This window comes from Martes martes (genome assembly GCF_963455335.1).
Source record: "Martes martes genome assembly, chromosome: 5".
NCBI lineage: Eukaryota > Metazoa > Chordata > Mammalia > Carnivora > Mustelidae > Martes > Martes martes.
This window is the reverse complement of record NC_137892.1, coordinates 154,880,540-154,906,244: the sequence shown is the minus strand read 5'-3', so window position 1 is coordinate 154,906,244 and position 25,705 is coordinate 154,880,540. Positions and strand designations below refer to the sequence as shown.

General features: G+C 41.9%; 1 protein-coding gene across 2 annotated transcripts in view; it reads right to left on the bottom strand.

The window, feature by feature from the left end:
• Nucleotides 1–4,941: 4,941 nt before the first annotated feature.
• The window catches only part of DNAH5 (dynein axonemal heavy chain 5), a gene marked incomplete at both ends in the record, with an annotated part of 215,917 nt that continues 195,153 nt past the window's right edge, over nucleotides 4,942–25,705 (bottom strand). For both annotated transcript variants that reach the window (XM_080804575.1, XM_080804576.1), the window contains 8 exons: nucleotides 4,942–5,093; nucleotides 12,845–13,076; nucleotides 13,496–13,648; nucleotides 15,798–16,010; nucleotides 17,605–17,820; nucleotides 20,056–20,259; nucleotides 20,866–21,071; nucleotides 22,568–22,787. In XM_080804575.1, coding sequence (XP_080660701.1) covers nucleotides 4,942–5,093; nucleotides 12,845–13,076; nucleotides 13,496–13,648; nucleotides 15,798–16,010; nucleotides 17,605–17,820; nucleotides 20,056–20,259; nucleotides 20,866–21,071; nucleotides 22,568–22,787 — 1,596 coding nt within the window. The remainder of the gene's footprint in view (nucleotides 5,094–12,844; nucleotides 13,077–13,495; nucleotides 13,649–15,797; nucleotides 16,011–17,604; nucleotides 17,821–20,055; nucleotides 20,260–20,865; nucleotides 21,072–22,567; nucleotides 22,788–25,705) is intronic.

Here is a 25,705-nt window from a genome sequence, read left to right as displayed (position 1 = left end):
AGATCCAAGGGATAAAAAAAGCAAATTTTTAAAGGGCCATTTACTCGTTCATTGTCTTGATCACCAGAATTACTGCTAATAAATTGCATTCTAACAGTGTCTGTAAACAAACCTGACCCGCCTTCTTATCCACCTCCCACCCCTGCCCCACTCAGGATACTTCTTCCCACCCCCCGGGTTCCTTCCTTCGCACTGAATCTCTATTTTTTCATGTCTTCTCATCCAGGTGAGAGTAGGATCCAGCCCATAAGTACTGTCTGTCGGGCTGCTCTGCTCTATGGCTTTTCCAGCCTGATGAACAGAACCAAGAAAGGCCCTCGGGTGCAGACTGGGTCAACACCACATTCTGCTCTTGCCTAGGTCAAGTTCATTGGGTTTCACATGCGACACGGAATGGAACTCACCATTTAAGATAAATAAGAATGCGTTCATGGGTTCAGGGTCTTAGCCAAGTTCCTCTCTGATTCTAAAGCTGACCTCGAATTTTCTCTTCTTCTTCAACGTGGTGGTATATGCGGATTCTTCAAATGCACGTTCTGGATACGACAGATGTCAGTCAATTGACTAGAATGCATAAACTGCAAAAATTACTAAAACTAAAAGCCACAAAAATTACCAGCCGAAACTATTAGATGTCCTTGTGTTTTCACAAGCTACTGATTTGTTTATTGGTCTTCCAAAGCATTCGCCCAATCTGGAGGACCATATTGTGAATAGAAGTAGACCATTTGTTTACCCTTAAGAGGTATTATTTTGATGGGCTGCTGCGGGCTTCCCATCAACGTCATCAGTTACACAATATAATTTTTAAAAATCACTCTGAGCACTTGCAAGAGAAAAGTATTTAAAATGTAAAAGCATTGGGAGATGGAGAGGAGAAGGGAGTTGGGGGAAATTGGAGGGGGAGACAAACCACGAGAGACTGTGGACTCGGAGAAACAAACTGAGGGGTTTTGGGGGGGTTGAGCCTGGTGGTGGGTATTAAGGAGGGCACATTTTGCATGGAGCATTGGGTGTGGTGCATAAACAATGAATTCTGGAACACTGAAAAAAAATTAAATTTAATTTAAAAAATGAATAAAATAAAATGTAAAAGCAATTGTGCACTTCAGCGGGGTCTGACATAGGAAAAAATACGTTGCAGATCTGAGTGGGAGTGGAAATTACATCTTTTAAGAGAAAACTGCTCATGTATATATTTTATTACCCTTATCATTACTAAAGATTTCTATGCTGCAAAAAATCTGTCAACTACATTATCAGTATACGGCAACATATCAAATTTTTTTGTAATTTTGCACCTTTGAGCGCAAATTTATCACTAATAAAGATATTGCCGATGCCGTGCACTTTGTCTGCACTGGAGACTCCTGCAAGCCATTTAACTACATAACACTCGTGATTTGCCTCATCCTGTCTCCTACTGTCGAATTCTTGACAAGACTTTTCCATCACAAATAGCATTTAACACTAAGAAGTGCTTCTCACTCGAGTGACTTGGGAACACAGGATTTCCACAGGCCACTGCTCTGTAGCTGGCAGCAGTCAAACAAGGTTTGAAATTCCATTTAGGAAGCAGCCCTCCTCCGCCCTCCCACTCCAGGCTGGGTTTCCTGTCACCCTTCCTGTGCTCACTTCCTCTCATTAGGAAGCAAGAGAAGGCTCCCTAGTACTGGCAGGTGGGAGAGGTTTTCCCTTGTCCTTCAGATCTAAACGTAGATGTCACCTCTCCAGAGCTGCCCTTCCTTAGGGCCCAGTCACATGAGGTCTCCATAGGGAAACCACCCATGGTAGAGAGGTTGCTCAAGAACGCCTGGGCTGTGGCTTTGCCACGTCCCCTGATGGGGACCTGGCCTTGCTGCTGCTGAATGGGTCGACGCTTGCCACTGCTCCCTTAAAGCTCAGAGGAGACAGAGGTAAGTGGAAAGCCCCACACATCAGGACAGTTCTGATGTGGCAAAGTGTTTTCTTTTGTCTCAATTCTGGGAGGACTTCGTTTGCATCAAGAGAGTCGCCAATACCTGCCCCCTGCCCAGGAGAACCAGGGGACCAGGAAAAGCCAGACAGCAGTGTAATGCCCAAGTTTTCATGTCCAAGAGACCACCAAGGAGCCAACACCGATGCAATCACATGAGGGTTTATTTGACAAGCTTAAGCTTGGGCCCAAGTATACCCGACGCAGCAGAGTAGGGACTTGGACCCCGATGCTAGTTAAGGCAGGGGTTTTTGTGGGTCTTACAAGAGGCTGGGGGTGGGGGAGGAGAAGTTTCAGACTTTTCTGTAGTAAGCTGATTAGCTGTTGCCAGGCTCTTTACAGGGTCAGGTACTTTCTTGGAAGTGTTTACAGGGTTAGGTATTCCTGTACCTAAAGCAGGGTGGGGTCCCTGGAACTAAAGCAGGGTGGGGGTCCCTGGAACTAAAGTAAAGTAGGGGAAAGTTCAGCCCTTGGTCACAAGGGCCTGAGATGGCTGCCAAAGCTAAGATGGCTGTACTTGTGCTAATGCTAAACTCGAGGTGGGATTGCCTTAATTTTCTCGGCCTCCACAAGTAGCTGCTTTGGCTCAGGGGAGTTCCTTGCTGCTGGTACACTTGGTGTCTTCTGTTAAGCAGGGATGCTGTAGTGTGGCTTCTGCCTACTAATCCGTGACACCTGAATGGCTGTGGTCTCCCTCGCTCCTAGCACCCGGCATTTTCCTTTGGAGTGGAGAACTCCAATCTCTGTATGTCCCTCTATGAATCTCATACATGTGTCATACTATACATTCATATGTTGAGATCATGTGAAGTTACACACCTGAATAGTGGCTAATTTTCTGTGTCTAGTCCTCTTATATGAAGTCCTTAAAGTCAGGGAATGCAGGCATTTTTTTTCCCACCGTTGTTCCTGACACACAGGAATCAGACACACTGAAGTAATTTTTTAAGGAAATCACTACTGAGATGATGACAAAGACTCGGCAATGACACCCATACCCTCACTGGGTGTTGTTTTCTCCTCACGCAAGCAGTTGGCGACTCTTCCCATCACCTGGAAGAGTCAATGAGTTGGTCCTCTCTTGCCCCACACCCAATTCAGTAGAAGCCGAGAACCTTCTGCGGGTGGGAGCTGCAGGGTGAGAGCTGGAGGTGGTGTGGAAAGGGGCATCGTTGGCTCTTCACTTCTTCAGTGACATTCCTTATTGAATTTGTCCCTAAAAATTTCTAGTTGTCTCCATGGTGTCCTTTCCCACTTTGGGTCTCAAAGACTTGTATGTACATACCAACAATTTCGTTTCACAAAATTAGATGAATTATGCATTTTCCACAAGTTAACTTGATAAGAAACCTCGTTTTGAAAGCTTATTTCTGGATACTCAATGGCACTTGCTCCCTGGCTGGGAAATAGCAGTTATAACTTTGACATTCATCAACAGCTCTTTATTAATTCACGTCATTTCTACATCTTATTATTTGTTCTTCAAAATAAAATGATTGCCTTACCACAATTCCCACAATCAACTAGTATATAGTAATTCAGACCAGCAGAAGCTGCTCAAATGAAAAGAGTATTGTCCAAGATGGGTGGGGTCCCATGAACCCCCCCCCAGACCTAGCTCTGACCATAATTAACATAAAATGAGAGGGACCCACACCTGCTTCCTTGCAGCCCTTCCTTCCTATAAAATGGTTTATCACCAGAAACACAAAGTTAGACGCGAATTTAAGCAATCATTTGTAGACCACAGCTCTAATTTAATTCTGACCAGGTTTTCTAGTCAATAAGTTATAGATGAAGCAGTTTATAATTCACAAACAGGATTTGAAATAAAAACATATGAAGAGTTCCACAGATAGTATTTTCTTTATTAATAAGAGGCCCCCACACCAACTGACTTCTATTCTTTGCCTGGTCTTCCAGTCATTACACCATTTCAAGTCAACCCGATATTTTCTGAGGTGTATCTTTCACCTCATACTACATGTTTACCATTTCCATGCTAAGAAAGCTTTGATCCTGTTTATCGTGGCTGCCTCACATCCCTTAACTTCCGTAACTATAGACTTAGTGTTGAACACGTAGGGCGCTCCCACTGTTTTCTGTTATTAAATACATTTTGATATATAAATTACTTCAGCCTCTTCAATTGTTTTCTTGGTATAGATTTCCAGGAGAGAAGATAAGACTCAAAGCATATGAACATTTTTATGGCTCTTTCTGTGCTTGGATATTTAATTATTTTACAAAAAGAACAGGTTGATTTCCATCCCTCTAGGAATCTCTAAGCATATCACTTTTACAAAGACCTCACCACAAATCACTTCCAGCCTTCATATTTTTTATTATAACAAATATCAGTATCTCATTATTAATTATCAGTGGGGTTGAATATCATTCTATATGTTTATTCTCTAGGATTAAATGAATTGTCTATTCATCGATTCACATTCTTAACCCAATCATCTACTTCCTTCCATTGTTTTAAAAGGTCTTCCCAAATGGCTGCTTGAGCTATGAAAACAAATCTCTTAACCTGACCTAAATGCAAAAGGCCATAGAAGCAAAATCAGCACAAACCTGCCTGTTACCTTAGTGAACAGGGCTGTTTCCAGAACCACATTAGCGGAAGAATAATCCATTCAAGGAAATGTCTGCTTGACCTACCCTGTCTTTAGACCTGAATGCATTACTGTGGATTTTCAGGCCACACTTCATTAGGAAGTTGTTAAGTTTTGCTTTTAAATCACCAAATAACTTTTCAATAAACACAAGGGTTGGTCATTAGGATGAAGCAGGTTAAAAGTGATTAAGCGTCCAACAAAGGAGTAGGGAAAACCTACACAGCTCATTAGCTGCATGATCAACCTGCGTGATCAACATTGTTCAGCACTCACAGACAAATAAAGGTTAGGGTAATTCAGACCCTGCATTTTCTGAAGTTTTCGGTAGGGACACACCCCAGGCTACTTGACATCACAGAGGAGGGCAACCCCACGGAGCACCCAGTGTTCAGGGACCTGGGCTGTCCTGAGGTCCACAGTGGCGATGTAGTTCAAGTCCGTTCGTACTGGCTTCTTGTAAATGGGGCAGGAATAAAACCGAGGATCTCTTAAAGCTACAAAAAAAATCCATAAAAAAACTTGGTGAATTTCAAAATTAAGCAGCCCCAACAGCCTGCAGAGTCAAATCTGTGCATTTTAAAGATCATTCCAAAGTTTGGGTAGAATGAGAGAGATTCTTCCTGAGGTCAGTCCATCCCTAGATGTGAGGCAGACGTAACCGCAGGTTTCAAGGGAGTATGACAAAACACCCAGACATCTTCAGGTTTATCCCGCTGGCCCCTCGTCCCCTGTCCTTGACGATAATCCCTGCCCACGTGAAATGACAATGGACCTCCTACTGCTTCCTTTCCACCCGGCAGTTCAACAGGGCCCCTCAACTCTTTCTCCTCTACTTTCTCACCAGATCTTGTGTATGGACACCCTTTCCATTTTTCTCTCAGGGTTTGCCTTTGACACAAGGCACCTGTCACTTTTAATCAGATGCCCAGCACCAAGGCTCACTAGTATTTCATTATACTAAGATTATGATTTCAAATCTTTGCCTTTGACCCTCTGTGCCATAGTCTAAAGGATATTCGAAATCACAGGACAGGGGATGTTCCCCGCCCTTATCAGGGGTTGTGAGTTCTCCAAGTGTACAGAGGAAGAGAAGTGGCTGGGAAACAGACAGCCCTGGCACAGTTCATCTCCCTGAGATGCAATCTACCACTTTTGAGTAGATGTACACATGGAGTTTCCAAACTACTTTTGCAACAAAGACAACTTACACATGTCCATCTTTCAAAGACCCTTGCTAATATATTCATCCCTAACCAAAGTTTCACGTTCTCTCCAGTCTTAGAAACCCCAAGATCAGGGACAGATCCAGGTCTTACAGGTGGCACAAGGCTTTAAGAAAACGAGTAAAAATCTACAAATACTAAATTAGGCTTTGGGAGGAGCCTCTGCATGGAACAGCTTGGAACATGAACTTCATCAGCTTCTCCTTCACTCTACACCGCCGGCACGTCTGCACGTCTCCTCACGTCCATCTCAGGAAGCAGTACATTATTTTCTCTTCTCTTCCTAAACTGTTTCCGCACAAACGTGGTGTCTGCACCCATCCTTGTGCCCCTCTGGAAGGCCAACATTGTACATGACTCTCACATAAACATTCAGACCAAAGCAGGTTTAATGAAGAGGAGAACATTGCTTCGGTGAATTCGTATGATGCACACACATGAAACTTGGAAACAGTAACTCTTAGCGCTCTACGTGAGATGTTGAATTTATTGCTGAATTTATGTCGCAAAACTAACTTGCATGATAATTTATCTTTTTCTACCAAATTCCAAAAGCAAGTCACTCTCAAAAGTTAAAATCTCATTTTCTGAACCAGTAAAATCTCCTACCTGCTTCGCCATGTGTTTTTATACCCCCACTGTAATTAATTTATTGGAAGAAATTAAACACTTGAATATGATGATATTATACATTAGGTTTCAATATAAAGTAAGTATTCTAAAGCAGTGATTCTTAACCAAGGATGATTTCACTCGTGGGGGATATTTGTGACTATCTGGAGATATTTTTGGTTACCACAGCTGTGAGACCACTACTGGCATCTAGTGGGCCGAGGCTAAAGATGCCATCAATGTACTATAATGGACAGGACAGCACTCCCCCGCACCCTCCCTAAGGGTATCAATAATATCAAGGTCAGGGAACCCTGTTCTAAAACAAACTCATAGGTACTTTACACTACTTTAAAACTATGGGTTTGCTTAATCCCATGAAATTAATCATGAGAGCAAATCTAAATTAATTTAACACCTAATTTTTAAATCTGGGTGTTATTTTTTAAATTACCATGAGAATATCACTCATAATAATTATTAGGCAAATATATCAAAAATTCTGATTAAACAAATGAATCGCAGTGAATTCATGGAGTGTAGTTAATACTAACAGTATTGACTGATATCATCAAATCCTTTAATCCTGGGATCTGTAAATATATAATAAGTGTTAAATACTGTTCTTCTTGAGGCAAATTTGACTAACGTTATAAATCTTGAAGGAACCCAGTGTAGTCTCGCATTTGGCGCAAATGTAATTATAGTATGTATGTAATAATAAATATACGTAATTGTAATAATTACACCTTGGGAAGTATAGGACTACTTGGATTTTAATCCCAAAAGCAAAGACAAATTGGGGGGTAGGGTGGGAAATCACATTCTTTTCAATAGACAGGTAAAGAACAATTCTCTGAGATATTTATCCAATTCTGTTTATTTGTAATTGTTGCAGAACTGACGGTGCCCAAGCCATACCACAACAGGCAGCCAACTTCCGCAACAGGATTAGAAGCTGCTGAAAGTGTCATTTCATGGTCAAAGTGCCGACAGACGCTAAACAACCACATCAACAGATGATTCAAAGCTATTAGCCCTAGTTAGACAAGTAACTTTGAAGACAAAAATAAACATGCTAGGTAGGGAAAGCAAATCGGTTAATCATGTCGAAAGCCTTAGGGTCCCAGAAGGAGGAGCCGAGACAAGAGGCTGTCTAAATCGGGGAGAGACCATGGTTTCAGATCTGAAAGGTTTAAACACCTTGAGGGAGTTTCACTTTCTAACTATGTCACTTCCCTCTCTAGCCTACACTTTTCATCCAAGTGCTAGCATATCACTACATCATACGTTCCTTCCAATAGCCAAAACAACCAAGTTACATAGAGATTCCCTATATAACCTTTAAATCATTCCTTTGTTTAACTCCTCTTTGTGAATAACATTGAAGTGATTAAAAGGGGACTCTTAAATGTTTATTTTAATCTTCCAACAAACATGTGAGTTCGCATATTAATAACAGCAATAATAACAACGTGATTTATTGTATGCTAACTGGGTGCTAGCCCTCTGTCAGTTTAATGCTCTTAACAGCCCTATGTGATGGATACCATTACGAAATCCATTTTGCAGACGAGAAAACTGGAGCACAGCAAGGTGAGCTATTCATCCAAGGTCATAAAGCTGTGATAGGAACCAAACCTGGCCAGAATGGGTCGAGAACCTATGCCCTTAATCTCAGCAATAATCAGAACGTTGTAAGTGTGTGGGCCTCTACGTCTTAGCAGGAGGAGGTGAAAATGAACTGGAGATAACAATTAGATGTCTGACTTCAACTTAGAGCATATTTGAGACTCCTTCAAAGCCACATGACTGGGGCGCCTGGGTGGCTCAGTGGGTTGGGCCTCGGCCTTCGGCTCAGGTCATGATCTCAGGGTCCTGGGATCGAGCCCCGCATTGGGCTCTCTGCTTGGCGGGGAGCCTGCTTCCCCTTCTCTCTCTGCCTGCCTCTCTGCCTACTTGTGATCCCTCTCTCTCTATCAAATACATAAATAAAAAGTCTTTAAAAAAATTTTTTAAAAGCCACATGACTGATTACTGGAGTGATAAAATCAGAAGTACAACTCAAATATCCAGGCTCCTGGCTCACTGCCTTTTACCTGAGCCCGTGTGCCCCGTGCCCCCCACCCCTCCAACCCTTGCCACCTGGCAGGGGAGGTGACCACATTTAGCCCTTTAGCCCGCAGCCTGCAGAGAAGGAGGCCACAGGAAGTGAGAGCACTCATCCAGACGGGCCGACTCTGTATCTACTTCACCATGTACCTGAGAAAAATAAACTCATGACTTCAAAATGCAAAGAAGCTGTCCTCATTTGTAATTCGGGCTTTGATTTGAAGCTTCAACCCAGACACCAGAGAGACCCCCTAAATGCATAGTCTTAAGTAGAACACAGGAATTCCCAGAGGTCTGCATTCATCCCACATTCTGATACCAGCTTTGGTAGCTGGAAACCCTAGGCCAATTTCATACATCTCTACCCCTTAACTTTCCCATCTGCAAAACAAGGATGATATAGCTTACTGAGTTGTTGTAAAGATTAAACAAATTAATACATGGGAATGACCCCCCAAGCCTAGCATAATACTTGAAATGTGGCAGATGCCCAAGGTGTGTTAGACTTCTCCTTTCTCTCTCTCCTCACACACACATGCACACACACACACACACACACACACACACACACACACACATGCATGCACAAATCTACACCCACCTTTATCTTTTTACTGAAAAAAATTCCCCAGATTCACCTTCCCCATGATTCTAAACGAGTCCCGGGTTTACAAACTGAAGGTGGCTTAAATTCCATGGGGCTCAAGAGTCAGGAGGCCCCCAGCTCCTGGTCCCGGCATGGGGTTATTCCCACCCCCAGCCCCATGTCTGCACAGTGTTGGGTCAGGGTGCCTCACAGGGTGTTCTAGAAACACTTTCTTCCTCATTAGCTGTAGAGACCCTGAGATCCTTCTCACCCTACTGAGTGCCCAAAGGTACATATTAAGTCTTGCTTTGTCCCCCCCAAAGGTTCCAATTAGCATTTTCCCATCACATTGCCTATAGCACTGAAGTTCATGGGGAAGCATTACTCTATCTGTATATAATCTATAGGGAGATAGAAATTTCCTATGTCTGCCTCTTTGCAACTTCCTTTGAGAGCAAAGGAGCTAGAGTTGATATGGGAGGCTTTGCCCTTTTGGTGAACTTCATACTATTTGGGTGACGTTCTTATGATGTCCTAAGCATTTGGGGACACATTATGCAATTTTTTAAAGTTACAATAAATATTTAGACATCTTTTTTGAAACAAACCAGTCTTATATGGAAAATTCAATGGTGAATTATTTAAACTATTAAACTAAAAGTTACCCTTCATGTCAACATAAAAACAATTTACTATAAGAATTTTAACCTTGAACTTTAAAGCTTTATTAACAAGGCTATACCTCTTTAGCTCAATTAGAGCCCTATTCAGTTATCAAAATTAAATGAAAATTAAGTTTATAGTATGAAAACAGCAATGGAATTTTAGCTTTTCACCACTAAAAAACACTACTCTGACAACAAAGCTATTTGGCAAAACAAGTTTCCACCAACTGCTACTGAAATTAAAAAAAAAAATGAGAGAAAGAAAAAGAAAAAAAGAATGAAAGCTTTTCTTTTTTTTTTTTCAGTGCTTTGAAATTAGTCACTTTTTCCTTTGCTTATTCTATTTGCTCCCTAACCTGCTGCTAATGAGCATCACCGCTGACTAATTCCCAGCAGGGTGAGTACAGTTCTTCTATAAAAATGTGTTCTTAAATAATAAAGAACGGCCTGTATTATGAAATTATTACTTTATTGATACCACGCTGAGATGTTCAAAATCATGTTGCAATGGATTTTTATAGTTTAGTCATAAGATATATAAAAGTAACACCTAACTGAATGTGAGGAAGATTCTATTTTATTTTTACTTTATAAGGGAAACATTTTTGCAACGTGTTGACTGGGCGCAATGATATATCAAGCAAAATTTCTAAAATATTATCTTGGTTAAAAGAACACTTAATGATTATTTCTACAAAGTAACCACTGCCCCAGGTCTTCACACCACCCTAAGAACCAATAAATCTGAAGCCACAGGTGGCTCGCTTGCCTAGGCTCAGCCAGACACATTTATCCTGTCAGATTCCCTTGGGGTATGTGGTGCACCTTCCTGTTTATTTTCTGATGCCGTCCTCTCTTCACAGGCTCCTCTCCCTTCACACACCTTCTTTCTGTTCCTCACTCACAGCATATCCACCACTACCTCGCGCCTTTGCACTCTCACCTTTGCTCCTGGATATTCGCAGAGCTGCCTTCCGTCACCTGGATCTCAGCTCAATGTTCTCTCCTCAGCGAGCCTCTTCCCGAACCCCTAAACTACCCGTTCCCTAGCATGACACGAGTATGTTTCCTTCATAGAAAAGAACTATCTGGAACCAGTATTTTCATTAGAGTCAATTCTCATTATCATGGGACTTCAGTACGTAAAATCTCTAGGAACAGGGAATTAGCAACTACTGAACCACTGTTCCAAGGGCTTCCAAACAGAGGGCAGGTTTCCTACAAGCCTCTGGTCCCAATATGTTCATCAACCACTCAATACATAATCTTATTGTAGGTGTGTTTTTGTTTAAAGACACCTTTTTAACATATATTGTTGATTCATGAGTATTGAACTCATGGCACTTTAACTCACGCTTCAGTGAAGCCTGTGTTAGACACGTTATTTTCTCCATAAGGCACGTCACAGCCTTCTTCTGCCTGCAAATGGCTGTGTCTCATGCATGGATTCAGGGGTAGAGACAGACTGTAGAGTACAGGTGAATTCTGAAGTGCAGAATCCGTGAGTAACAAGGACCAGCTCTATCTGCTTGCTTTTTCCTGCCTGTCCCTCCTTGACACTGGGTTCCGTAAGAATGGGGATTCTGCCTCGTCTTTCTTCCCTGTTGCGTCCCCAGCACCAGAGCAGAGCACACGGGTGGTCAATACCAGACAGATACTGGATGACCGACTGAGCTAATGTATTTCCCTCTGCTAAGAAAATTCTATCACCCAGTCCTCTCACACTCATTCTTAGCGTCAAAGCACACCTCGTTATGAAGTGCTTCTCGGCTCCCTGGGCATTCTGAGTGTATCTCTATCTTAAGATGTATCAAATTCCATTTCAATTATTGATTTACTTGGCAGTCTCCCTAACTAGAGGGAATCCCTTCTGGGCTTGATCTGGTTCATCATTATCTTTGTGTCCTCTGCACCTAAGACAGTGGCTGGCCCATAACAGGCATCCAGCAAATATTTGCTTAAAAAATAAATATTCATGGTTTATAAACTCTCTTCCCTGGACCCATGTTCCCAAATGTGATATTTATTTAAGAGATGGGGATCCTAGAAGCTGTCTTTCAAAAAGAGATGGTCTATTCCTTACTTGTTTAAAGAAAAACCTATTGTGTTTCTGTCATAAAATCAGTTTTTCCTTGAAATCCACTATCACGGCCATCACCAGAGTGCATGGCTTACAACAATCATCTCACCACATATATGTATGTGTACATCAAATCATCATGTTGTACACCTTAAGTATATGCAATTTTTATTAAAAAGATAAAATAAATTTTTAAAAAATGAGATGAACAGGGAAGTCCCAGGTGTGCTGAAAGGTGGTTATTGCTGAGGAGATATTAGCTGAGTGAAATGTAATAACAAAAGCCTTCAGAACACATCAGGCCAATGGTGGAAACCAGTCTAGATATTTTTAGTCTTACCACACAGAACTTTGTCAAAGTGCAATAACGTTTGCTTCACAGACATAATATTATGTTCGTAGGCTGGAATATGAACCCAGGTTTTTACTGTTAGCTACTGGATTAAGCCAAATGGCCATGAATTCAATCTGGCTTTCACACCGTGGCTTAAATCTCCAAGCTGGTAGAGTCATCACCTCCAGGGGGTCCTACACTGTCCTGCCTAGAAAGCCTCCCTTCCACCACTCATCCCACCTCATCTTATCAAACCTTCCGGGCCCTGTCCAGGCTCTGCAACTAAGACCCAGCCCCTGACCACTTCTTCCCACTCCCATCTCCCCTCCTTTCCCATCCTCTGTTAACTATTCCAAACACTTTCTTCTTATCTCATCACCTAACCTTTCATGGGTATCCCTAGATATTTGACCTGCTTTTGTAAATAGGCAAGAATGATCTAGATTCATGGCCTCCCCCCAACACCCAAAAAAGTACCTAGCAATCAACAAGCACTCATTAAACATGGGTCTGAATGTGAGTGCTGATAAAATAGTAAAATCCTCATGCCATGATAACAAATATATGAGATCTTGTGTTTATAACATTATCCAATCTGATGCCAACCATCTCTAAATGCACAAGACAACTTACTGTTGTTTTCCGCATAAATCCTTATGACAGGCATCAGCTCAAAGAGCACTTTCGGTTTGGATTCAATGAGCTTCATGTTCCTCTTGTCCCAACCAGCACCTTCAAGATACAAGCCATAGACGTAGACACCCTCGGTGGGAGGGGCAGAAATGTCATCCTTCATCCACTTGGTAACTTCATTGCAAAGCACCATATTGTCCAAGGCCCAGCCTTTGTTGGCCCGCGTTATTTCCTGCTCAGGACAAGAACAAGAGCAAAAGATGAAGAAGTGATTAGAGGTTTATCTTAACATAAAGAGTGTAACAGTGATGAAAGGGTAACCCCCAATTACCCTAATTCGGAGGAAGTAGAATTGTACTTTCACAGTTAAAAAGATTCTCTCATAAACAGTACCCACTCCTAATTCAACCACTGTATTTTACCAAAAAAAATCAAATTATATCAAATATAAAGATAACAAATAAATTCTTTGAAAGTCAAGTTAGCAGCCTGAGAACAAGCTGCTGGATTTCCTTTCAGGACAAGTAATTGCTGGTGGCACAAAGGGACAGCCATTCTCTGTCTCGTTATAGTCTTAAAACTATACTGACAGAAGAAAACCTTGTAAAAGAAAATCATAATAACACAACAGGTGTAAGTCGAAACTATTACCTGGCGCATTGCAGTTAAAAATCCTTGGGGGTTAAAAAAGCCAGTCATCCAGAAGCAGTGGGGTCGGCCGTTGAAAACCCAGGAGGTAAACTGGCAGTTTCTTTCTAGAAGTTCAGTAAACCAGAAACCCAACGTACTAGAAATCCATGATGCCTGAAATGCATACATTGAAATAATTCATTAATACAGGCTTCATTCTGCTGGGTGACTAGCTATGTGCACAGGAAAAAAATGATGAAATACCAAATTCACTTTTAGAACTTAAAAGTCCCTGAGACATGAATTTCCCTTGGGTTCTGACATTTAAGTTTTCAAATTATTCTTCCTCCTCCTGATATTAAGATATGCTAGAATCAGCTGATCATCACATGAATTCCAGAACAATCTAGCACTCAGTATGCTCTTCAAGTTCAAATATATTCACTACCAATTCCACTATAAAGCAGCTAAAATAGTTAATTGAATTAAATTTAATAGGTCTCAACTATTTTTCCTTAGTTTACATTTTTTTCTCCTTAGGTTACATTTTTAACAGCTACACCATAAAACAGGGTTTCCATTTACATAAATGTGCTCATGGTCTCTTTAAAATATATTATTAAAAAAATAAAATATATCCTGTTGATGAAAAATGATAGAAGCCTTCCTCCACTTCTCATTTTTAATGAGGCAAACAACAGTTATTTTCTGAAGTTCTTGTCCCTGAGAATGAACTTCTTCTATTCCTCTGATGAAGGAGCAGAAATGGAAACACAGGTCCCTTACCACCAACAAATTAATTGTGTTCATTGCCTTTAGTATTCTGCCTGAATTCACACGTGGAACTTCTATTATTACAATTGGCATGGGTATGTCATTAGTGTTAGCAGCAACTCTACCAGTAGATATCTCCAAACCATATTTTATATCATTTTACTGTAATTGGAATACTTTATGTATGAATGAATGTAGTGATCAAACTGTGTAGATATACTGCTTGAATTTCAAATTCTTAAGAATTAATTTGTCTATAAAAAATGAGATTCCAAAGACTGACAATAAGTTGAGTAGAATAAAAAATTGTAAAAAAAAATCATAATTTTAAAATTAGGTAACTCATTCTATCCTATCTTTATAGGTGTGTTAACTGAAAAAGATGTGTTTATACTGCATTTGATCTGAGGGCACAGGGAACCATTAATGCGAGGGCCCCTCCTGACAAGGATCCCTGCTCCAAAGCCTTCCAGGAGCTGACCAAGCTGGGTGAGCTGGTTTGGTGGGAAATGAACCTGCAGAGGCTACTGACTAGTGACCAGGTAGGTTCTCCCTCTGCCACTGGCAACAAGGACAGTCAGTCCACATAGAAAACTCTCCGGCCTTGGGAATGAATTCACTGAAGGTGAGGAGAGGACGGAGTCTGGTCAAGGCTGATCTGGGTTTCTAAAGCCCAGGGTGAGATACCAGAGTCTCGATGCTCAACAGTCTCTTTCAGTTCTAACACTATTATGTCTCACCTTCCCATTTACCTGAGTAGCTTCCAGAAGGCCAAGACCCCAGTCACTGCATGACCCAATCCCATCTCCTGATGCTGCCCTCCCTGTACATTCCCCCACCTGGCCCGGCCCCAGCTTTCCATCCTCCCCAGGGCTCCCACCATACACCCAGATCTTCACCGTCCCCCACAATGCATGAACTCTGGACAAAGATACTCTGGTACTCTCTTTACTTCTCCAAGTAGACAAGCATTTGCCAAAAGCGTATCTGCCATTTAGCACAAGGACCAGCACACGATCAGTAAGCATACTGTTAAATCATTATCTTGTTACCTGAAGATATACATACTCACATATCTACAGGCAAAGCCATGAAAAATGTTTCTCTTTGGTGTGACTTTGGCTGTGTGTGTGTGTGTGTGTGTGTGTGTGTGTAGGAAAACTTCCTTCTACAAAGCTAAAATCATGGGATTTGAGGCTCAAGAGCCCAGGTTTAATTTCTGACCCTTGGACTCCTTAGGCGTGTGATCTGGGAAAAGACTCAGTGTCTCCCAATCTCAAGTCCCTCACCTGCAAAATGAGGGTTATAAAATGCAAAAATTTAAACGAAATCATGCATGTAAATGGCCTAGTAGAGTGCCTGATATGTGGGAGATGCTAAGTAGTCTCCTTCCCGCACTAAAAGCTACAATTACGGGCCTACCAGGGGATCCGTCCCTAAAAAAAAGAACCCTTCTAAGTAAACGATGCTCTCCTGCTTTCCACCCGCCAATCCCGACTACTGACAACAATAAAGTGAGGAAGCAGACCGGGAGCAGCCTTAACCGTACTTTCTTCCACCGAGCAGGAATTCTGGCATCAAACATGCAGTTCAGCGCATCTCCCAGATCTTCGCTCATGATGATGGTGCCGTCGATGGCGAGTTTCAGCTCGGTCAGGGTGCTGCGGACCAGGGTGAGCAGCCTCTGCATTCTGTCTATCTCCTGCCTGAGGAAAATGTTCATCGGCTGGAACGGCCCCAACTTCTGCAGCCTCTCTTTCACCTGCCGTGGAGACATTCAGCACGTGTTAAAAACGTGACGGCGACGGCTATTTATGTAACCGGTTCCCTGCGGCTGCTGAAAGGCCCCCGATTGTCCAATTCTGCTAATGGTAAGCTTTTAATTTTTTTTTTTTCACTGCCAGAAAACAAAGGAGAAACACAAAAGGACACATCTGTGGGTGGACCAGCTGACTTCCCGTCCCAGGTGGGAGAGAACAGGCAGCCATTCATTCCCAGAAGAATACGAACACACGACCACAACCACGCAGCCTTCCGAACAGCAGCGGCGCTCGCCGGGAAATGTTCGTGTACCTGCTGGCCTAAGACTGGCAAACACACACGCAGACACACAAAAAACAGATGTGTACATGCACACGACCATCCTGCTGGCTGCTTCAAAAGACTAGACTCCTGTTTTCAATGCTTCCTGTTTTTTCCATCAGAGCATCCATCCGATCATCCCCCCACCCACCCACCCGTTTCCACCCAACAAGTATTTATCGAGAGCGTCTTCTATGGATCAGCTATCCTGCTGGGCTGAGTTGCTTTATCCCAAGGCAACACAGACAAAGGAAGGAAGCTCTCCTAAACCCCATTACTTACCACGTTTATTTATGTAACAGCTATTCCATTTTTAGATATTTTTATTGCTTCATAAATATTTCAGCCACTGTTAGATATGAACGACCTCTTTCCCAATACTACAACGAGAGGTGCTTATGAAAGCTGATAATGGTATTGATTTTCTCCCAGCAAGTGATCAGTTTTCTCAAGGGGAAATTATTCCCTTGGTAATGGGTCCTTGAGTTCAGTGTACAGTACCAGCAACCAAAATGGTCTGCTTTGTGGAAAATAATAAGATGCTAAAGAAACAAAATGCTGCAGGTTTCTTTTTTGAAAACCGGGTAAAGAAGGGCAATATATAAGGGGCCAGGGGGTCCTGTGACAGAAGTGTTACAGGGTCAGTCCGGGGCATCTGCTAAGACTACGTGGAAAGTTAGTCAGTCACTGGAGATTTTATCTAAGATTTTAAAATGTGTTCAGGGTAAATCTTTTCACTAACATCTGCTAAACTGTCTAAAAAATGAACTTTCCTAATCATAAAATTGGCTTAGAAGTCACTTACATATTAAAAAGACAAATCAATTTTCAAAACCTATGAAGCTGTAGAGTTACTGATATAACCTTCCTGAAATTAGGATGGCCTGAATTTTAAGATGTGCATTAAATTACACAATATTTTTTCATTGACCAGGTGCCTGATTTTCAAAATACATGACTTTCCTTTGAACGAATGACAATGTGAAGAACCTCAAAGAAAAGTTCTAGAAAAGCAATCCTAATCCATCGGTATACACTTAGAATCTAGTCACGAACATGAACATTCTTGTCAGGGTTCTTTGTTGTTTCTATTTCAAAATGATCACATTTATAGATTTAAAAACTTCTTTCCCTGGTTCTTCGGGAAGTGAGTTCGTGAATTTTTTTTTAGTTTCAGAAAAATCATTTTTTGCCCTCCTTCCTTACTCTTCACTCCCACCAACCAAACAGATGCATCCCAGTGCTGACATCCTATCAGAATGTCATCAACTCACTTCAAATGGGCTGTAGTCGGGAGGCAGCTTTTCCAGCATATCGTCGGCCAGCCGGGCCACCACAGCCTCCCGGGTCTCATCCCCTCCCCCGGAGCTGTCCTTGGGTTGGATGCTGAGGATGGTGTCCAGCACGTCCTTGGCCAGCTTGCTCTGGTAAGTAATGTCGGCATTGGGATGCAGTCCGAACACCTCAGGGCTGTCGTAGGTAGGCAAGCTCTGAACAACAAGTACCCCACATTAGCCCACATTGCTGACATAAGCACCCCTTAGATAATACAGTCTTAGGAAAGAAATGTTTTTATTAAGATAAGTCATGTAACATTGGGTGTCAACTATACTCGAATTTTTAAATGAATAAATAAATAAATAAATAGCATCAAATACTATCCCCACCACCTCCAAAAAGATAAGTATTTACATGATATGTCTTATTTCTGTCAGGCTGCAATCTCAATAATTTCTCCAGAAGAGAGCCAAAAGTTGGTGTGAAAGAGGATGAACACTGAGAAACACAGTAAGGTCAGGGGTCCTTACCATCTCCACCTCCAGCAAATTTAATCAGAGACACTGTCTTGTTTTAGAACATGTGAAATAGAAAGGGAGCTATGGATTAGTACTTTGTTTTCTAAAGATCTAATTTAAACCAATCTTTTAAATAAATGTGATATAACTAATGGTTTCTATGTTTTAAGGTACCAGAATATGATAGTTTTAGCAACTATGGCCCAAAGAGGAGCACAGGTGGGAACTGTACTCTCCCAGGGAGAAAGATGGAGGCTAGGAAAAGAGGAACACCGAGAGCGACCAAGTGTGAGGGAAAAGCAGACAGCAAGAGACAATCAGAAGCAGCATCAGCAGGCGAAGAACACAGCTATTTGAAAGAAAAAAAATGTACCTAAATTTGACATTGGTTTCGATGTGTGAATTGTATCCTAAACTTCATTATTGTCTCATATTTTTCCTGCAATCTCCTCCCTTATTTTATTCCTTTTTACATAATGTCTTCTCATGAACAACCTCAAGTTCATTGTGAAATGAAGTATATGTAAATAAATGCATGTACGGGCATATCTAAATTTATATCTTCGCAGGCACTTTTGTATTCAGTGCTAATGATTTAAAGACATCTATAGAGCAGTTAAGACAAATATATTTGTTGATCTGAATTAATACAAGTGTAGAGGTGGTAATGTACAATAAACTCATTACATTCATATATCACAGAACCTCTAAATGTACTGATAAATTGAGCCCTTTGGGGCCATTGGGTTTTAGTTTGTTCACTCTGAGATGAATCTCAGATAGAGGCAAAAGAGATTTCTTTTTGTTTTTTAAGATTTTATTTATTTATTTGACAGATAGAGCAAGAGAGCGAGAGAGCACAAGCAGGGGGAGCAGCAGAGGGACAGGGAGAAGTAGGTTCTCCGCTGAGCAGGGAGCCCCATGTGGGGCCAGATCCCAGGACCCCAGGATCATGACAAAAGACAAAGGCAGACACTTAACTGACTGAGCCACCCAGGAGTCCCAAAAGAGGTTTCTTTTTTTTTTTTTTTAAAGATTTTATCTATTTATGTGACAGAGATTACAAGTAGACAGAGAGGCAGGCAGAGAGAGAGAAGGGGAAGCAGGCTCCCCGCTGAGCAGAGAGCCCGATGTGGGGCTCGATCCCAGGACTCCGGGATCATGACCTGAGCTGAAGGCAGAGGCTTTAACCCACTGAGCCACCCAGGCACCCCCCAAAAGAGGTTTCTAAATAATGATCTAACGAGTTCAAGGTATAGAGACAGAAAATGTAGTTACCCTGAAACACAAATCAGATCTTTTCCTCAAATTTCCTGTCAAAATCTACCATATTCCCTCTTAGACCAACACTTCCCAGCCAGGGGCGATTTTGCCCCCCGGGTACATTTGGCATGTCTGGAGACATGTTTGGTTGTCACAACTGGATGGGGGATGCTGACATCTAGGGAGGAGAGGACAGGGTTGCTGCTAGCCCATTGACACAAGATAGCTCCCCACGGCCAAGAAGGTTCCTGAAGATCCTCAGATTCTAACCATTCGGCCAGGACTGAGAACCAGAGGTCTCAGGGTGAGTCCAGAGGTGGCCTTCGCCCTGTTACCACAAGGAGCTGAGATCTCGAGTGTTCCCGGGGACTTTTGGAGCGTCCCTAGTTCAAAATCCGTCCAGTCTGTCGTATCCCCAAAGAATATTCCTCAGGAAGAATAAAAGGGAAGGAAGGGAGGGAATTCATACAAAACCCACACTCAGAACAAATACAAACATTGTAATCATTAGGCGATATAAACATATGAAGAAAGCACTTACAGTGAGAGTATGTATCACCATTAAAATTTATTTTAAAAGCAGTGTTTGCAATGCAAATAAAATATCAAAATGGTCACTAGGCTATAGACGTGCGCTCTATGCATATAATTCTGAAGCGGACAAACCTGGATATATTGAAGATAGTTATCCACTGTGTTGCATTTTGGAATATTATACCCTTGGTAAAAGCTGAAATCGGATCCAAACATATTTTCACTGAACCAGACCTTAGCAAATGTGTTCAGCAACCTCTTATCATAGTCATCGGTGACTCTGCCCCCGTACTGAATCTCTCCTATCATGTAGCAGACAGTGGTCCAGGAGACGCCCTGCGGACATGGACAGTTGTGGAGAACTGATTACCGGTTCGTCCTGGTTTTCCCCACCAAGCAACAGCTGTGTATTTGTGGTCACCAAAGTCATTCATTCATTTTTCATCAGTAATGTTAAAAGTGCAGGAAGAAAATGACATAGACAAACCTTGAGGATTACTCAAAGCTCCTGCACATGATTTGAAATCAACCCCTTTGGTGAATTCCTATGCTTTCATATTTTAATTTCAACTTAAAAAAAGCTAGCTTTGGAGAATACCGAGGCAGCTCCTTAAAAAACACATGCTTCAAAAGTGACCTAGACTTTCATTTTCGTTTAAGATTCTAAAAAACGAGTTTTCTCACCCCACCCCATTCAAACTTTTGCCTTGCATGTAATTTCAGCTCAGCTTTGAGAAATACAAAGATAAACAAAACTGGTTCCTTTTTTTCATCTGAAATCCAGAGGCAAGTGTGACCCAGCTGGCATGACTTAAAGGTAGGACTATGCAAGCATAGAAGGCCATCACTGTCACAGGATCAGTCCCCAAGCTGGGCAGGTATGTGAATAGGAGGCCCTGTGCCCACAGGCACTGGCAGCACAGGGCGGCGCACACACGGTACCTTTTTGACATCCATATCATCTAGGTGGTTTTGGATGAACTGCACGGTGGCATTAAAGTCAGCCTGATTAAATTCATAGGGGATGTTCCATCCCAGGGGACCGAACTTCCTCCTCTCCTGGACCGTGGAGTGCAGGAAAGCCACCGCATAGAGCATGGGTTTCCACTGGGCTGCGGTGCTCACATCCAGCAGGTCCTGGCTCACACCTGTCACGGCCGGTGGGGCAAAAACCTGTATCGTCACTCACACACCTTGACTTCTTATTACACTTATAAGTTATTATTTTTGTATATTTCTGATAGTAAAATTCATTTATTTTGAATTATTTTTATCACATTCATATGACAATTATAATTTAACTTTCGGGTGTCCAGAGGGTGTTTCTCGCTGAAAAATCTGCAAAGAGATTGGGCGAGGAGGTTTGGGGCTGGTTAACTTAACTTAACATGGGTCAAGTTCCTGCCAGTCTGACAAGATATTGTGGGGAAAAACTAGAGGTAGAAGAAGGATGGCAGTAAAATGAATACTATTACTAAAATACTAGTATTTCAAATGCTATTATTAATATTATTTATTATTACTAGTAACTTAATAATATATCATTTAATATAATACTATTATTAGTATTATAAATGCTACTACTAAAACAACTAGTACTACTAATTATTTATTATTGTTATTATTATCATTATTATTTGGAATCTGTACTCAAGTTGCAATGAACTTCAGTATATACTACTCACAATTTAATACCAATTAAGACAGTGTGTCTAGAAGCCTACCACACCTGAGTATATCTCCCAAATTATGCTAAGTGAAATAAGTCAATCAGAGAAAGGCAATTATCATATGGTTTCACTTATTGGTGGAACATAAGGAATAGCATGGAGGACATTAGGAGAAGGAAGGGAAAAATGAAGGGGGGTAACTGGAGTGGGAGACAAACCATGACAGACTGTGGACTCTGAGAAACAAACTAAGGGTTTTAGAGGGGAGGGGGTTGGGGGGGATGGGTGAGCCTGGTGATGGGTATCAAGGAGGGCACGGATTCCATGGAGAGTGGGTGTTATACATAAACAATGGATCATGGAACATGACATCAAAAACTAATGATGTACTGTATGGTGACTAACAAAACATAATAAAAAATTATTATTATAATTATTATGCATTTATATTACATATATATAACTGTATATTTTTTACTTAGAATTTTTTTACCACCCTCATCCTTCCCCATCTATTTATCCCCACATTACCTCACAGCCTGACAAACATTTGCGCCTTGTTAGCAACTCAATAAAACTGTAGATTGTTCAGATGGCCTCCTGAAACGGAGGCAGGTCATAACTTGAATTCAGCCTCTGCTTTTGCAAGAGGCTATCGGCCAACTTTAGGTAGGGAGCATGAAGGACCATAAATGGCAAAATAATGTTAACATAGAGAGGCATGTGTCTAGCTGGAGAAGAGCACAGGCCAAGGCAGAGCAATCCGGGGAATACGGGAAAAGTTCAAGGTGGATGACCATGAGCTCTGATGTCTTAAGGTCACCAGAACGTATTCCATGTGGGGCACAACAAGGTGTCGTCTTCTCCTTATCATGGTAAATAAGAGTATAGTTCACTACAGCTCTATCGTGACTCACGGCTTTTGCAATTTCTTTAAGACAACAAATTTAAGCACAAAAGTCCCCTCGACTCACCACCATATGTTCTTTTCAAGCCTGCCCGGAGGCCCTGTGGAGGCTCGTTGGCAAATTTAATGGCCATCTGAAGGAGCGTAATGGGAAAGTTCTTGTGAACTTCGGTGGTCATCCACAGGCGGAAAGCATCATGTACCATCTCGGTCTCTACAATTATGTCCATTAGCTCATCCATGAAATCGAGCCCCAGATGGCAGTTCTGCAGAAGTGCCCATCCTCCCTAAGTCAACAATAGTAAACGGAAATGAGACACTATTTCCTGTTGCACCCAGGGATTTAAGTTAACATATTCTTCAGAAAGTAGGTAATCCAAATTTAACAGAGAAGCACACTAACCACTAAATTAGTCCAGGTCAAATCTACAGATACAATGACGTTGAGCTGAGGTTAAGTGTATCTTTTTCTTGTTCCATGCATTTGTCCCACAGCATACTAGCACGCCAACTGATAATATATAGTAGGAGTCATGAAAATAACCAGAGCTGGCGTCAAAAGAGATAACATCACTGCCCTGTACAGATGGTTGAGTGAAACGTCCATTTAACCTCAGCTTCCTCCCATGTTCCATGAGAAGTAGAAAGAAGGGACATTTTTAAAGGCATGAGCTCTTAAGAACAAGGACAGTGAGGGTGAAGACAGTATCAGTAACGTTTAAAACAGACTCAGGAAAGCTACATCCTCAACAGGCATTCAAGGAACGCTGAGAAGTCACCTGATTTACGCCACATAACCCCAAACACACAAGAGCGGGTGGTGAGATGTTCCTGTGGAAGTGGGGGAGAAGATAGGCTCACATGAGAGACCGAAAGCCCAGCCCCCCAACATGTTCCTGCCTCCCTTAAAGAAAGAGGGAAGGCTGATTTTCTTTGGAAGGTACAATGGACGGGGCCTGGACTGGAGGACATCAGCACATTGAGGGTCTAGGAATCTCACTGAAGACAGGTGAAAGAAAGGCTGCCTACTCAATTTCGAGACCTATCCCATCCCTTCTCCCACGGAGTTCCCAAAACTCTGGGCAGGATGTACACCATCTAGAAAGTGGGAGAATCTACATACTCTAAGAGCAAGAGCCTTAGACAATAATAAGCCTTATCTTTTGTATAACACATGTTATGAGCCTAAGAATGTTCCTTGTATAAAGCAATAGAGAATATTTTAGATCATGTTGTAATAATTTACTCAATACCTAATCTATAGAATATTTCTGCTAGAATGATCTATAATATCCAGATCATAATCTCGAGTTGTTTTCTTGACTCTGTAACTTTGGCTGGTTTAGATTTGACTAGTGCAGTCCGAGTTATTTCTCTTTCCGAGAAACAAACCAAGCAGCAAATTTAAAATCTTGGTATAAAATGGATCACTGTGAAAATTTCACATATCCCATTCTATTTTCTTGAGGAGTATATAAGCACTGCTGAATAAGTAAACTATATTTTGTCCCTTGAAAAATTCAACTGGCACCGTTCACAACTCAAAAAAAAATTAGATATAAAACATAACAACCACAAAAAGGGTTGAGCCACTCTCTGTCTCCCAGCATGCTGGGGAATCTGAGGTGAGAAGTGGGCTGTTTCAACCCTCCCCCGGAATCTGTTATCTGTGGCTGTTTCTGTGTGGTTACCATATTCTGTATTAAATGTTTTGTGTTAAGGAGATCATCCATATTGCTAGTCTTGGATAGTCGGTTCATTCTGTCATAGTGCCTCAAACCTTCCTTTTTTTCTTTTATTACGATTTTATTTTTTAAGTACTCTCTACATCCACCATGAGCCTCAAACCCATAACCCCAAGATCAAGTGTAGCCGGCTCTACTGACTGAGCCAGCCAGGTGCCCTGCCTCCAATCTTTCCTACAAAACTTTAAAAAAAGCTAGTATCTCTGACAAGTTGTAAGCATGATAATAATAAGATTTTTTTTTCTTTTACTTGATTTACTAAACTACTAAACAGAAAACATGAATAAACTGAAGGCTAAAATTATTCCATTTATACTCAATTTAATTGCCTGAAACTATAATTATTAAACACTTATTTATTTTAAATTAGAGTTAAATAGGTGTCCTGTTATTGTTGGTGTCTTTGTTCTAAGCACAGTAACATGCAGAGGGAGAAACAGAGGAAGTGAAAAGGAGGGAGGGGAGAAAAAGGAGGAGGCCAAGAAGAAGGAGGGGAGGGGAGAAAAAGGAGGAGGCCAAAAGGAGGGAGAAGCCAGGGTAGAAGTCCACTAAGCCTCATGTCAGACCAGACCTGGCATTCTTTTTAAGATTTTATTTATTTATTTTATAGAGAGAGAGAGCATGAGCAGGAGGAAGGACAGAGGGAGACGGGGTAGAGAGAATTCAAGCAGACTCCACAGAGCCCAACATGGGGTTCAATCCCAGGACCCTGAGATCATGACCTGAGCCAAAATCTAGTGTTGGGCTGCTTAATCAACTGAGCCACCCAGGTGCCCCTTCCTAATCTGGCATTCTTAAGCATAGATGCATGTTTTCATCTCTGGATACACTTCAGTCCACCCCTGCCACCCTCCCAACTGTGCTCAGACAAGGCACACACATGGGAGCCTCCCTACAACATTCATGAAAACTGGGGGTGGGGCATATTGTACTTGGGGATAAAAGAGGTGCTAGGTAAATATAGAGGTTCTAGAACCCAATGGGCTCAGTTCTAGACCAGAGGAAAGAGACTAGACTGCAGCACAATAGTGAGGTTCTAGATTCAGTGGCCAGGACCTAGAACCCAGTGGTTTCGTGGTGGGCCTAGTGGTTGGAGGCTGAGAGTGGTGTGAAGACAGCTAGTTCTGTCCTCAGCAGGGAGATACCCTGGGGGACACAGAAGGAGTTTTGAGATATGGTTGGGGGAGAGCTCAGACTCAGGGAAGGAGGAATAGGGTCCGATCTTAAAAAAAGGCCAGAAAGGCATCTAGATTAAGACTCTAGTAGGAATATGAAGCCAAGTCATTCTGCCCCCTTTGCCTGGCCAAACTGTGGAGGAAGAGGGAAACAGGGGCAAGGATTCCTCCAGACAGAGTTGGACACTCCAGAGAAGGCTAGACCAGAGTAAACACATGAGTGTCCTGTCCTAGAGATGCAATTCTAGAGAAGAAATGGAAAGCCTTGTGCATTCAGTTAATTTA